This window comes from Argopecten irradians, chromosome 5 (genome assembly GCF_041381155.1).
Source record: "Argopecten irradians isolate NY chromosome 5, Ai_NY, whole genome shotgun sequence".
In the NCBI taxonomy this organism is placed as follows: domain Eukaryota; kingdom Metazoa; phylum Mollusca; class Bivalvia; order Pectinida; family Pectinidae; genus Argopecten; species Argopecten irradians.
In genome coordinates this window covers 26,004,295-26,017,693 of record NC_091138.1, presented here as the reverse complement: position 1 = coordinate 26,017,693, position 13,399 = coordinate 26,004,295, and the positions used below count along the sequence as shown (strand labels likewise).

The window sequence follows — 13,399 nt, the reverse complement described above, 5'->3', positions numbered from 1 at the left end:
TTAATTATTTTTTGTAATTTTAACTTGAATTAAAATGAGAAGCTCAAACTTTTCAAAAGTGGTAATGGTGTAAAGTAAGTAACTTTTGCTACTGAAGAAAAATACTAAATCGTCTGCTCCTGTTTTTGACAGTGAAAAAATACCATTTGTCAGCGGTGGAGCATCTTTAAGCATAATGAATTAAAGGCCAACTATGTTTTCGAAGCAAGAATTAATTTGTTTCTAGGTAATATTATAGAAGATAGAATTATACGATGTTCGTCTAACACATAATTAAGTACCTACTTTTATTAAGCATAATGAATTAAAGGCCCACTATGTTTTCTAAGCAAGAATTAATTTGTTTCTATGAAAAAAACCCAAAAAAACCATGAACAGCATCAGAAAATGTATATCGCTGGGCTCAAAGGTTGCATTTGAAGATTTAATTACCGTTTCGGTTTAGGTGTGCACATTTCAGGATTAAGCGAGATGATAATTTGTTACCGATTCGAATTTTGAACTTTAGACACAGAAAATAATACGACAAAACGATACTCCCTCACAGAAATTATATCCGTGCTTGGGTTGTACGCAAAAATTTTGACGCTGACAACTTGAAAAAATCCACATCCAGTTTGCTATCGTTTTTCCTTATTCATTATTATTAACATCTGTTATTATTTCTATTAAACAGTAGTGGACAGTAATACCAGTACTATATATAGTCGGCTTAACCTGCATTTTATCAAAATATCAAAGCACCCTCAAATACAGACTAAGCTTTATTTAAGATGCGATGACGTAGCTCTCAACGACAATCGGACCCTTTATGGTTGGTGGGCTTCATACCCTAAATATCATTTAACATAAAAACTGAGACGAAAAATTACGTTAATATGGATTCAATTTACCAGAGGTGGAATTAATTTTCATATGCAAATGCTTTTTTCAATAGCGAAGTGTCAATATAATATTATTCATTGAATTATCACTAATATTTCAACATCGAGTTTGTAATACATATATTTCTTTTGACATAAAACAATCAAATTTGATTCAAATTCGGGTTTTGTCGGAAAAGCACATTACGGGGTACGTCATACTACACTAGAGGACCATTTAGTCATCGACCGTCTCGTGAGCTCGTTAGCGCGTCATAGCCTGGTAACCTATCAGGTAAGATTGCATTAGTAACCACACATGTATATATAGGTATAGATCCCCTAGGGTAAGTACAGGTAGGGCGACCAGTACCACTGATCACGGACTATATACCACATCTAACAGGTAAGTTAACTTCCTTATCTTTCAATTCACTTTAATTTTTCAAAAAATCAAATTTAATATTTAAATGATTTTTTTTCAGATGTTGAAAAAAGTTGCTTGTACATTATTTTGCAACATTCATAATTTTTCTGGAAACAATCTAGTTTATTATAGATTTAGTAGACCCATGTCTATTAAAATTGTGTGTTTTTCAGCCGAGGCAAGTTACTACAATGTTTTCCATAAAATACTCCAAATAAATTATATTTACTTAAGAACAAATTTACAATGCATTCTAAACCTTTAAAGGGTCATTTTGATTCCGTATTTCTGGTAAATGTATGTGGTACCACGTATAATTTGTAAATCTTGCCAAATTAATTATTTTGCACCTTTGTAAGGTTGTCATTATTTTTAATATTTTAAGTATGAAATATTTCACCAGAAATTAAACATATTATTTAGACAAATCTGAAGTCGCTCTTTTTAAGTTTCCAGACATGCGACAGTGTCTAGACATGTTAACATCACATTACATCGATACATGTCAATGGTATGCGTCCAGGAAAATAAATATTGTAAAATATTTTATGGCATTTGTTGTTCGATAGCTATTAAATGTTTAATTCATTTGTTTTAAAAATGAAGCACTTATTTATTCGCAAAAAGATTAATGACACGAAGCCATGGAAAAAATCGTGTCGCATCAACAATATTAATACATGTACCATTATATATAATATATCAATCATGAAAAAATGAACGCAATAAAAGATTGATAAATTTAAACGTACTAGCCGGCTGATATCAGTAGTACTAGGGCAATTCGTACGAATACTAGCTTATTAATTCACTATACAACATTTTAATATTAGTAGTTTAAACTATGGCAACATATCAACAGTAAGGGTGTAACTATTGAGAACATAGGATAAAAATACTTAGGCATCTATTATTTCACGAATAAGTTAATATCAAAGATACAGATGTAGTGCATTTGTTTCCAGGAGCAAAATACCAGGATACTTATTATGACAATATATGGTGATAAGTCATCAAATGTCATAGTTGCTTCTGCAAAATCAAACGATTCGTTGTTTTCCAGTTGGATTGTACTTGTCAGAAACTCTTAAGGATACGGTATTCAAATTTTATCTAGAATGGGGATTTGGCATTATCGTCATATATTGTATCGACCATTTTATTTCTAACTATATTCCCGTCAAGAAATTTCATGCTTGTAGGACTAATAGAGTCTTAATAGATTCTGAAGTTGTCAAACACGAGGCTTTGCCGATTTTTTGACAGCTAAAGAATCTTACCCCGAGGGTTGAGATCTCCTGTCTCGCCCCAAAGAGAATGAAATGATTCTTTTTCTCTTACTCTATGTGAGAATGTGCAAAGATAATGTAGTTTGTCTTTACCCTAGGGTGAAATCTCACACTGGTAGAATTGCGGATATCCCTGTCCGGGGTAAGAGAATAATTTATCCTTAGAAGTAAACTTGTTTATAATAAGTAGCAACTAAATCCTTATCTAAGAGCATATCAAGGAATTTTCAAAAAGTATATCAAACTTTAACAGTAAATTTGAATAATTAATCAATAACTAATTGTTTCAGGATAATGTTTAATAAAGAAATTACAAAATGTTCATACATGTAGTGCGCAAGTGAATCTATTATTTAATTAAGCTACTAGAATATACTATTTTTTTTAAAACGTATGAAAGTTATGTGGCGTGATTGACATAAAATAACAATACACAGGAAATAAAACAAACAGTGACTTGTTAATTGATAATAATATCACAAAATAACAAGATAACAAAATTAAGTTAATGTATCAATAGAGTTTACAAATTAGAATCGGCTATCTTTATCTTAACAAAGTCAATCAAGTGTTATAAATGAGATGACAGGTGTCTATGAAATTAGTTGAGACCTCCTACGGAGATATATGTGCAAATGTAACGGAAAAGAAGCAATTTAATAGGTTCTTCCATATGAAATATTTCATAAATTGCATACGAAATAGTGTTGTTGTCCTCTCAAAATCAAGTTTAAGTTGACGTGCTAATTGTTTATTTTGTTTAGGTAGTTGAAATGCATTCATTTTTTATTTTCAATTCATTTAAATAAAAAAAAACTGAAGAATCATAGCCGGAAAAGAGGTGATAATAACTACTAAGTCAGAAAACAATTACTACTGACATATCGTGATCGAATGTCACCTATAACTTTTCCTTTCCACATGCAAATGTTCCATAATACAAAAAATATGAAGCCTTCCTCTCACTAATAGGAAAGACTTGACCTTTAAATACCACAGCACGAACACCTAATCATTTCACCTGTGTACAGGTACGATAAATGTACATACCTTAAGTCAGAGGTCAAGTGTAATTATTATCAAGGACATCATTTGTATTCAGTGATTTCATGACACAGTATTTTTGTTTAAAGATATGTTGGCATGACGTTTTACATCTTTTAAGCTATGAAAAGTGTCAAAAGGATTCTGCTTCGTAATATCAGTAGTAATTTACACGAATGTCTGTGACTTGCTGCAATGTGGTTTCCTTTGTTCTTACTAGTTTAAAGAATCTGCATTCTGTCCCTCATTCACGTATACAGTCCACGTATATAATCCCGTCAGGTGTATGTCAGAGGGCATGGTCTTTATTAAGCATAATTTACTACCAGAAATAATAAGATGATGCATTGTATATTTTGTCCAACAATCGGGCAAAAATAATCGTATTCATATTGATAATAAAATATGGAATTTTCTGTGTGAATTCGTACAGCATTCAATTGGGATGGTTTTAAATCCTTTGCTAAATTCGTACGGCTATCATACGAGTTTCTCCTTTCTCATCCAGTTGATCAAACTTCCAGTTGTAGTAATTCGTACAAATAAATAATGTCATACAAAATTAAGTAGATACAACTATCATTTAATGGATTTGATAGCAAAGAAGCAAGTGCTAAATTTGTACTAAGGACAGTTACTAAGCTGTCTTAGACTGAACATACCTAATATAAGAAATGTGAAATAATACAACTCGATCAAAAATTAATCTATGAATCAGCTGGTTACTTTAGAATCTGTACAAAAATGCTACATAATCGAAAGATAGGTTTAAAAAATGGCTTAATGTTCTTGTCACACTCAAAAAGACCTAAATTAAAAACACAAACAGTAACAGTATTCAAATAGGACTGTAGTCATTAAGTAGCGTGTTACAGTGTTTAAGCTTTACACTGTGAGTAATATATTTTATATTAGGCAAACTTGAGTAATTATTAATACAGCAGTCAAGGTTTATGACTTTGCAGATAGTATAAAAAGTATCTAATATCTTGTTTTGATGCTCGTACCCGGAAACGATTACGTGACGGTACGTTAAACCTGCTCAACAATCGTTTTTATTTCACGTTTCCTTATACAATGTAAATTATTTGTGTAATACATAGATTAAGTATATCTTATTTTGTCAGGTTGCAGTAAAACGTTCATTGCATACTTTTTCACAAAATATTGTACAATTTTTATTACATGTGATAATTTCATATTACAGAGCCACTATAAGGCATTTTCCTAATATATAGTTCACATTTTCCTAAATGTACGTGTATATGAAATTGACGTAACAAAATAAAATTTAAGGTAAAATAAGCAGGTACAATGTACTTAGTAGTAAGATGATGTGGCCAAATTCAATTGGTTTAATTCAATTCGTAAGTTTGTTACATTCTTACTGCCGTACTTATTTCCTATTACAGTTTGTAATACTTTATATTTCAGACTTTCGCCATGTCCATCCTTCCGTGCTTGTGTGTGTGTGGGTTCCTCGGGGTTCTGGTCTCGGCTTTGCCAGTGCAGCAGCAGTCAGTGTCAGACTGGGTGGATCCAGGTAAAACAATAATTACTAATGCCATGTTTTCACCAAACATCCTGCAAATTCTACAGCACTAAAAAACTATTTTACAGTTCATAATTTGGTGTAAAATATACGATTTTGTTGCAATAGATATATTTTTGTTTAAATATTCAACAAAAATTGCTATGTATGGAAACTGAAATTGATAAGGCTACAGTCCAATTTAGGCTTTCAATAGTCTGTCTGTATCTGTCTTTGAGGGTACGTAGATCGGTAAGGTCATTAGTGTGGGCGCGAAAATCTGTGGCTTTACGCTCACAAAAATATGACATAATCAATATTATACCTATCCAGAAGATCAGATAATTTTGATAAAATGCACATTGACTGCAGACTGATTTAAAGACTGATTTAAAGATGCTATCGAATGTTAAAATAGCTCGGACAACAGCCTAATTTTTAATGATTACATTTATTTAATAATTTAAACTAAACCCAAAATAGAACAAATGTGTATCTGAAAGTTTGAAAATATGTGAATTACAGATTGAGACAAAGACAAGACTACGGATAATTTAATGTAGGCCTTCGATCGCTTTAAAACATTTTTATTGACATATGTTTGTTTGCAAAATTGAAGAAAAGAAAAAACCGACGATAAAGTCAAACAAGATAAAATATGCGTAGTTTCCTGATACGTATGTGATTTGCCCTTTGACTTGACCGCTAATTACCTAATTAGCAGTAGAGGAACACACAAGGAAGCAGGAGTAATATATTACCTAATAAATCAATAGGCCATATTGACGTTTATTATCGGCAGTTTACTATCAATATTGAAAAATAGGTAGAAAAAATATCAGTATATCAGACAGAATAACATGTTTATGGGAGGCTGTGAAGGACCTTTGATACCATCCATGGCCAATATCAAATCTCCTTCACACGTTTATAACGTGGCTTGTCAATGCCTATGACGCGTTATACTTGTATCACAGGTGCGGCGTCATTTAAAATTTGTTATAGGTTTCATGAACAGAGGACAGATTTTAAAGCCCAATGGCAAATTATCACTCTTGCTGTACCCCATCCAAATATAAAGCAACCTACACATGGAAAAGAACTATATGTGTACTTTGAATTTTGAAATCATTCTATGACAACTAAAAATGCTAATTAAAGTATACTTACTAAAAACATTTTTTTGTATAATGAAAAAATTAATATAAATTTTAAAGATAAATCTTATTTCTTTTCAGTTGTTGCAACAGCAGACCAGTCACAGAGCTTCGTTCAGACACAAGATGTACCCCAAAGTCAACCGACATATAAACAACAAGATTCTGTTTCACAAGCAACTTCACTCGGGAAAAGAAATCTGAGAAGGATTGGCTTCCAAAGAAGCAATAATTTCTTCTTCCGTGATCAGCCCATGTCTGTTCGGGGATCAGACGGTCAACAGCATTACGTTGGGAGCCAGTTGAGTCCAGCTAAGACTGTTTCACTCTCGGAACCAGATAATGCAGCTGTATCACAACCGACGCTTGGATTTGGGGCTCAGCCAGAATACGTGCTGTCCCATACAGGGCAACCAAGCCATACTGAAATCAGTCCTTCTCAGTCCAAGTTAGAAGCTGAAATACAAGCCATGCAAACGGATCTTCTGGAAGATCCAGAAGCTCCTAATGTATTACCAGTTGATCAAGGCGCCCTTACACTGGATACTGACGTAGCTGGTAGTGTAAACAATGAAGATTTAAACACTGAGGCTGACGATGAAAATGACGAAGATGACACATCAGATGATGACGATAATACAAATGAGGAGGATAATGTAAACGATGATGAAGATGATGATGTCGAATCAGAAGGCGATGGTTTGAATGATGATGACGCAAATGAAGACGGGGACGATGTAAATGATGATGATGATAATGACGACGTAAATGAAGACGGTGACGATTTAAACGATGCTAATGACACAATTGACGATGGTGACGATGTAAATGATGATAATGATAATGACGACGCAAATGCAGACGGTGACGATTTAGATGGTGATAACACAAATGATGATGGCGACGATGTAAACGGTGATAATGATATTAATGAAGACAACGATATTGATGATGGTGTTGACACAAATGATGAAGATGGTGACAAAGAAGAGGATGGCGCTGACGACGTTGATAATGATACAAACGATGACCTTGATAATGACATCGATAACGACGATGGTTTGGATACAAAGAATGAAGACGACAGTACCAATGATGATGTAAATGATGATAATAATGACAATGATGAAGATAATGATGAAACTGATGACGTTGATGAAAACGATAAAAAAGATGATGTAGATGACGATGTTGATGACGATTTTTATAACGGTCTAAACGACGATATGTCAAATGTTGATATTGATGCGGATAACGAAAGTGAAAATAACGATGATGATGATGATGATGATGATGACGAAAACGAAAATGAGACAGAATCTTTGGATAACGATGATGGAGATGATGAAAATGATGTAGATCATGAAGATGATAATGAAATAGAACATTTGGAAGACGAGGATGACGATGTTGCAGATGATGAAGAAAATGATGAAAGGGAACCTTTGGAAGATGACGATGAAGATGTTGCAAATGATGTAGACGAGGAAGAAATTGCTGAACTAGAACCTTCGGAAGAAGATGTTGATGACATGGAAGAGGAGGAAAATGGTAACAACTCTATAGATAAAGATAATGAGGCTGAAGTATTAGCACAAGACAGTACCGAAGAAAACATTGACGACGACAATGACGATTTAAACGCTATGGAAGATGAGTTAGTTGGAAATGTTGATGACATTAAATCAAATGAAGTCGCAGTAGATGACGTTGAAAATGAGGATACCCAAAGCGCGGAAGTATTTTCAGAGGCTGATCTAGACAATGACGGCGACGATGCAGAATTATCTGCAGAAGCAGTCGATGATGACAATACTGACGAAGACGAGGTAGATGAAGAGGAGACAATGGCGATGGAAGATGATGTTAGTTCAGAATTATCACTAAATGACGAGGCTAATGACGATGATGATATGCAATCAAACGAATTGGATGTAGCTGCAGATGATGATGTTGAGGAGGAAGATGTTTCGAGTGCTGAAACTGATGATGATGATGATGATGATAATGATGATGATGATAATGATGATGATGATGAAGAAGAAGATATTTCGAGTGATGAAACTGATGGTGATGATGATGGTGATGATGATGATGATGATGATGATGATGATGATGATGATGAAACGGATGACGATGACTTACACTCAAATGAAGTAGACTTATCGGAGGAGGATGACGACGACGATGAGGATGTCGTAGACGATATTCCCGATGATGTATCGGAGGAGACATTCCATGACGACACAAATGATGATGAAAATGACGACGATGACCAAGAGGAGGAAGATGATGATGAGGAAGAATTTGTTAATGCATTGAAAAGTCATGTCAACGAAAAATTCGGAATAGACCTATCTGGTATTGATGATCCGGATCAAGTGCTGGGTGAATTGAGTGAAATCATGGGAGTCAGTGCGGACAGCCGAGACAGCGATGAAATTAACTACGAATTATTAGCAAAACTAGGATTCCAAAAATCTGATGACGAAAGTTCAGATGAATTCCTTGAAAAGGTGGTCGATGAAATCGAGGGTAATTCTGGAAGCGAGGAGAGTAAAGAAAATTCAAATGAAAATGAAGAAAATTTAGCAGTATATGAAACTGGGCCGGATTCCTATGATTTGCCAAACGATTTATCTAATGATATTGATAGTGTACAACCCGTTGTTATTGGGTCAACGTATGACCAGACAATGGATGGATATGTCAACAATCCAGACATGTTTGATGACATGGTAGTGGAGTCGCTTCAAGGTGGAGGTAATCCAGTGATAGTGTAACTATCAGCATGGACACATTGGTACTAAATACATAGCGGCTGTATGGCCCATCGTGTGACGGAATCATTCTGGCAGTATTTAGTACCCGTAACAGGTGAAGAATACATTTGCATTTCAACGTTTGTAGTGAGAAATTTGATAAAAAGCTTTAATGAAATCTTTATAATAAATTAATCGAATGTGGTAAAAGTCGTCATTTTATTGTCAATTTTACTTTTAGTGATTGATTTTTAAAAAACAGAAAGATGTTTCTTCTTTTCGGATTATAAAGGGTTAAAATTGTCGAGGATTATATTTACTTTCATAAACAGAACATGAATGTCAATAAATGAAATATTTATTAACAAAAACAGTTACATTAAAAGCTGGTGTGATAAAGATTTATATAAAGGTAAACTATATTTACATTTATAATACTCAACATCACAGATATAGACCATTTGATAAATATCTTATTTATGGCATCAACACATCAATAACGTTAACAAAAATTTATATTTACATAATAAAAAGCATTTTAAAAACATAAAGATGGAGATTATTGCAGATAAATAGCATTTTTATAAACGTGATAAATAAGTCAATCATTTAATTTAGAACATATATGGAAATCGTAAATCAAATAATTGTTCAAAAAGCATGGAAGTGGAATCTTAAATATTTACTCAGACAAGATTTTAAGTTAATCACATAAAAAATTAAACGTACAATGTAATAGTAAGAAATATAACGATTGATGATCGACTGTAGGAAACTTTTTCACATTTGTTCATGGAGATGCAAGCAGACAAAACACATTTTCTCAAAATATAATATAAACCATGATTCAATCCACGCTCATGCTTTCTTCATCATCGATGTCATCAAATTGAACGTGGAATCTTGTCTCGAGCAGGCTATCCTTGACTTCCGGTGACAGGGGGTTGCCCCTGAGATCAACTTCCTGGAGAGAAGGCATTTGAAGTAGTTTGCCAACATCAATTTCTGAAAGTGAAACAAATGAAAGTAATTTCTTCTGACACATCATGACAAAATCAAAAGCAACGCCTCAAAATAAATACAATCAATCTTACTAAGTAAAACAATTAAATCAAGAAATTGACAAAAATATAACAAGCATCTAAAATATAAATACAACAGATAAAAATATACATGTAATAGCTACTATAATAGTATTTTATGAATAAAAATAGACTTGTAAAAACTATTCTTGCTGACTATGATAGAATTAAAACTCCGAAACTGCTTTAGATGATGCAACCTTATAATGAATGCATTTTTGTAACAAATCGATTCTTTGGATTCACAGTAACTAATTGTATCGTAAAAAAATTAATGATTGGGTCTTAGATAGATAAGTGTTTATGATGTCGGATATTAGGCGATTTATGTCATTGTTATGCCATAACGTTTCAATGTCATTTGGTTCCATGACTTAGCGGGCATTTGATCTGGATTTCTTTGACGAGTGTGGTCGGTGAAGTAAAGAACGCTTACATTCCGGAGCACCTGGTTCTGTTTTCCATGACCTTTTACAGAGGTCAACATACAAAGGTATTTGCTTATATTTTCCCTCGTTAAACGGAGATATAGAATGGGTTTTATTTCTATTGTGGGTCAAATCTATAAGTCTTCATCAAAACTGTTTATGTGCAACACTATAGTACTCTTCTTCGGACCAACACTTCTTTATAAAAATATCCATGAAGTTATGGTATTATGGCGTCATTTATTGATTATTGTGGTACGGTATCTGTGTCAGTATTTCCTGATGAATGTCTTACTTATGACGATGGTATGTATTTTTTCGTCACTTTTTAACGGAATCGGATTTACAGACTGCATGCACTGTGAGATCTGCACTCATGACAAGTAGGAGTACATACCTGAGATAGCGTTTTTCATTATCCTCAGAACCTTTAAATTGGCAAGACTGTAAACAGGTTGTGGTACTTCACGGAGGCGATTTGATGATAGGTCTAAACAGTTCAACTCCGACATCAACAGGATTTCTCCTGGTAACTCTGATATGGAGTTTCCACTGAGATTCAGATCTAAAACAATTACACAAACAACGACATGAATTTCTTAAATACGGTGTATGATTTTTTAATTGTTGGATACTGTTGTGCAATACTATAACGGCCATTGTTTCTTGTTGCAATATTGTCTTGTAATTACAAAAAGTACAGTTTCTTTATGCACAGTACATATGCTGATAAAACGTTATCTTTTGTCCTCAGGTATATTTTATGCAATACGTATTGTATTCTTCGTCAATAATTTAATTAACTATTTAGAGATTTTATGACATAAACTTTTCTGATAGAAATACATCGATGCCACGGCAGTAAACCAGTAGATATTTAAGACATTATTTAATACCTCGGAGTTGATTGAATTTGGCGGGTAACTTTGGCGGCACTTTTTGTAACTGGTTCTTTGATAGATCACATCCTTGTATGGGCGTACCCATTAATACCATGTAAATAGCATCAGGTATCTTCATCAGACCACAGTCACACAAATCTACAACAGTACATAATTACATAAAAATACATACTTATTTTGAATTGGACAACTCTAGCATTCCTCATAAGATTGTGATATCTTTGACAACTCGTGTCATGATGGAAAATGCCAAGTAACAATAAACATAAATACAAGCAGTACTGTATCGACACATCTACAGACTAAGTGAAGTATGTATACCACTAACACGTGTGTAGTTGATGTTGGCGTATGCACCTCACGTGTAGCTCAGTTGTTACTATAAATATAACAATCTTAACAAATTTTTTACTAGGCAGTTGTACACATTACCAATAAATGCAGGTGTTTTGTTATTTCACAAGTCCACCATAATGGACTCCTAACACTATATGATATAAAACTTACTCAGGACACCATTTCCCTTGGCTTCTTGTAAACGTCTAGCGATTTCAGCAACTTCTGCTGCTGCCTTCCTCTCCACCGCGGTCGCCATAACGCCTAGTCTATAAATAACTCATTATTTCAGTGCGTTACCAAGGTTACAGAGATGCTGCATGGACGTTTCGTTTTTCTGTTTCCTTTTCTATGTAAGGGACGTATTTTAATTTATGAAAGTTCATTGTATTTCATGCTTTGTAAAGTTACGTTACGCAATAATGTTGGGGTGTCATTTGGGACGTTTACTTTGATTTGTCTATCAATTTGGAAATGTTCCTGCAACCAAACAATCATTTGTGGCATAATGTTACATGCTGGCGATATTTCTGATTAAAACAGTTAAAATCGCCAGGAAACAATCCCATCTAAGGCCAGACAAAAAATCAAGTTTAACCTTTTGACTGATATATACAGCATCTCACTGAGTAAACACTGTTAACAACATATGACAAGCCAAGTTACCAAAAATCTCTCTTGTTAATTTCAGTGGATTGGTTGAAAAAAACAACTTTGTCGCTTTACAATATTCCTCAGTGTTAGAAACTAAAGCTACGACACACTGATAGTTACTATAACGAATTTGTTTAAGTTGGAAGAAGTGGGTGATTTTGAAATCCAGTGACCCATACTGTCTGGATATTTGTATGCTGGAAGCGTTGGCGTCAAAACTTAAAAGCGTCAAAAAGTATCGGTTGATCAGAATACGTATGAAAAAAAGGATCGAAGATGCTCGAGACTGAAATTCTACAACTGTACTACATTCGAAAGCAAGTTTGGGATCCATTTGGGTCTGTTGCATGATACTAGCTTAGCTGTAGTTTATTGTGGATCTGTCCTTTATAATGAAAATGGGTCGCGTTCTTAAATTAATAACATCTTCTGTCACAACGTGAGAAATCATTATATTATATTTAACGTTGATTGTATCCATATCAGAATATAAAAATACATTCAGTGTGAATACTGCTTATACATACTTGTTTTATTTTCAATAAAATGTTGAAATTTACATTGCACAATGCCTTATAAACAATATGAGTGCGTTATATTTTAAAATTATTTTGATAAAATTTATATAAATGGTATTTTGTACAAGATTTGATAACAGCCCACAGACACAAATAAACTCTTACAGTCAGTTATTTGTTCGAAAGACTTGACATGAATATAAAAACGGATTTTTAAACAAAATCAGAAATTATCAAAATTTGAAGTATTCTTCAAATGTACTCGATAGCGTTACAAAATAAGTATTTTGGGGTTTATCACAAAATTTCTGTAGAAGTACATGTACATTATATTTAGTTTCCTTAACGGCTTTTGATGTACAAAATATAACAATTGTTTATATAGTTAATAAAAGGCTCAGCCCGA

General features: G+C 33.5%; 2 protein-coding genes across 2 annotated transcripts; one reads left to right on the top strand and one right to left on the bottom strand.

Moving 5' to 3' along the window:
• Window positions 1–4,769: 4,769 nt before the first annotated feature.
• On the top strand, window positions 4,770–9,094 carry LOC138324343 (protein starmaker-like). The gene is made up of 2 exons (XM_069269417.1): window positions 4,770–5,166; window positions 6,393–9,094. The coding sequence occupies exons 1-2, from the start codon at window positions 5,067–5,069 to the stop codon at window positions 9,092–9,094; spliced, it is 2,802 nt and encodes a 933-aa protein (XP_069125518.1). The 5' UTR covers window positions 4,770–5,066.
• Window positions 9,095–9,518: 424 nt separating this feature from the next.
• On the bottom strand, window positions 9,519–12,117 carry LOC138323350 (leucine-rich repeat-containing protein 20-like). The gene is made up of 4 exons (XM_069267927.1): window positions 11,993–12,117; window positions 11,480–11,623; window positions 10,981–11,148; window positions 9,519–10,078 (listed from the first exon to the last, which is right to left on the bottom strand). The coding sequence occupies exons 1-4, from the start codon at window positions 12,078–12,080 to the stop codon at window positions 9,921–9,923; spliced, it is 558 nt and encodes a 185-aa protein (XP_069124028.1). The 5' UTR covers window positions 12,081–12,117; the 3' UTR covers window positions 9,519–9,920.
• Window positions 12,118–13,399: the final 1,282 nt, after the last annotated feature.

Excerpts from the sequence above, each read along its gene's own strand:
- LOC138324343 (XM_069269417.1), top strand. The coding sequence starts at position 5,067 with ATGTCCATCCTTCCGTGCTTGTGTGTGTGTGGGTTCCTCGGGGTTCTG. Across the intron at positions 5,167-6,392 it reads GTCAGACTGGGTGGATCCAG|TTGTTGCAACAGCAGACCAG; the intron begins GTAAAACAATAA and ends ATTTCTTTTCAG.
- LOC138323350 (XM_069267927.1), bottom strand. The coding sequence starts at position 12,080 with ATGGCGACCGCGGTGGAGAGGAAGGCAGCAGCAGAAGTTGCTGAAATC. Across the intron at positions 11,624-11,992 it reads CAAGGGAAATGGTGTCCTGA|ATTTGTGTGACTGTGGTCTG; the intron begins GTAAGTTTTATA and ends GTACTGTTGTAG. Across the intron at positions 11,149-11,479 it reads CAAATTCAATCAACTCCGAG|ATCTGAATCTCAGTGGAAAC; the intron begins GTATTAAATAAT and ends TAATTGTTTTAG.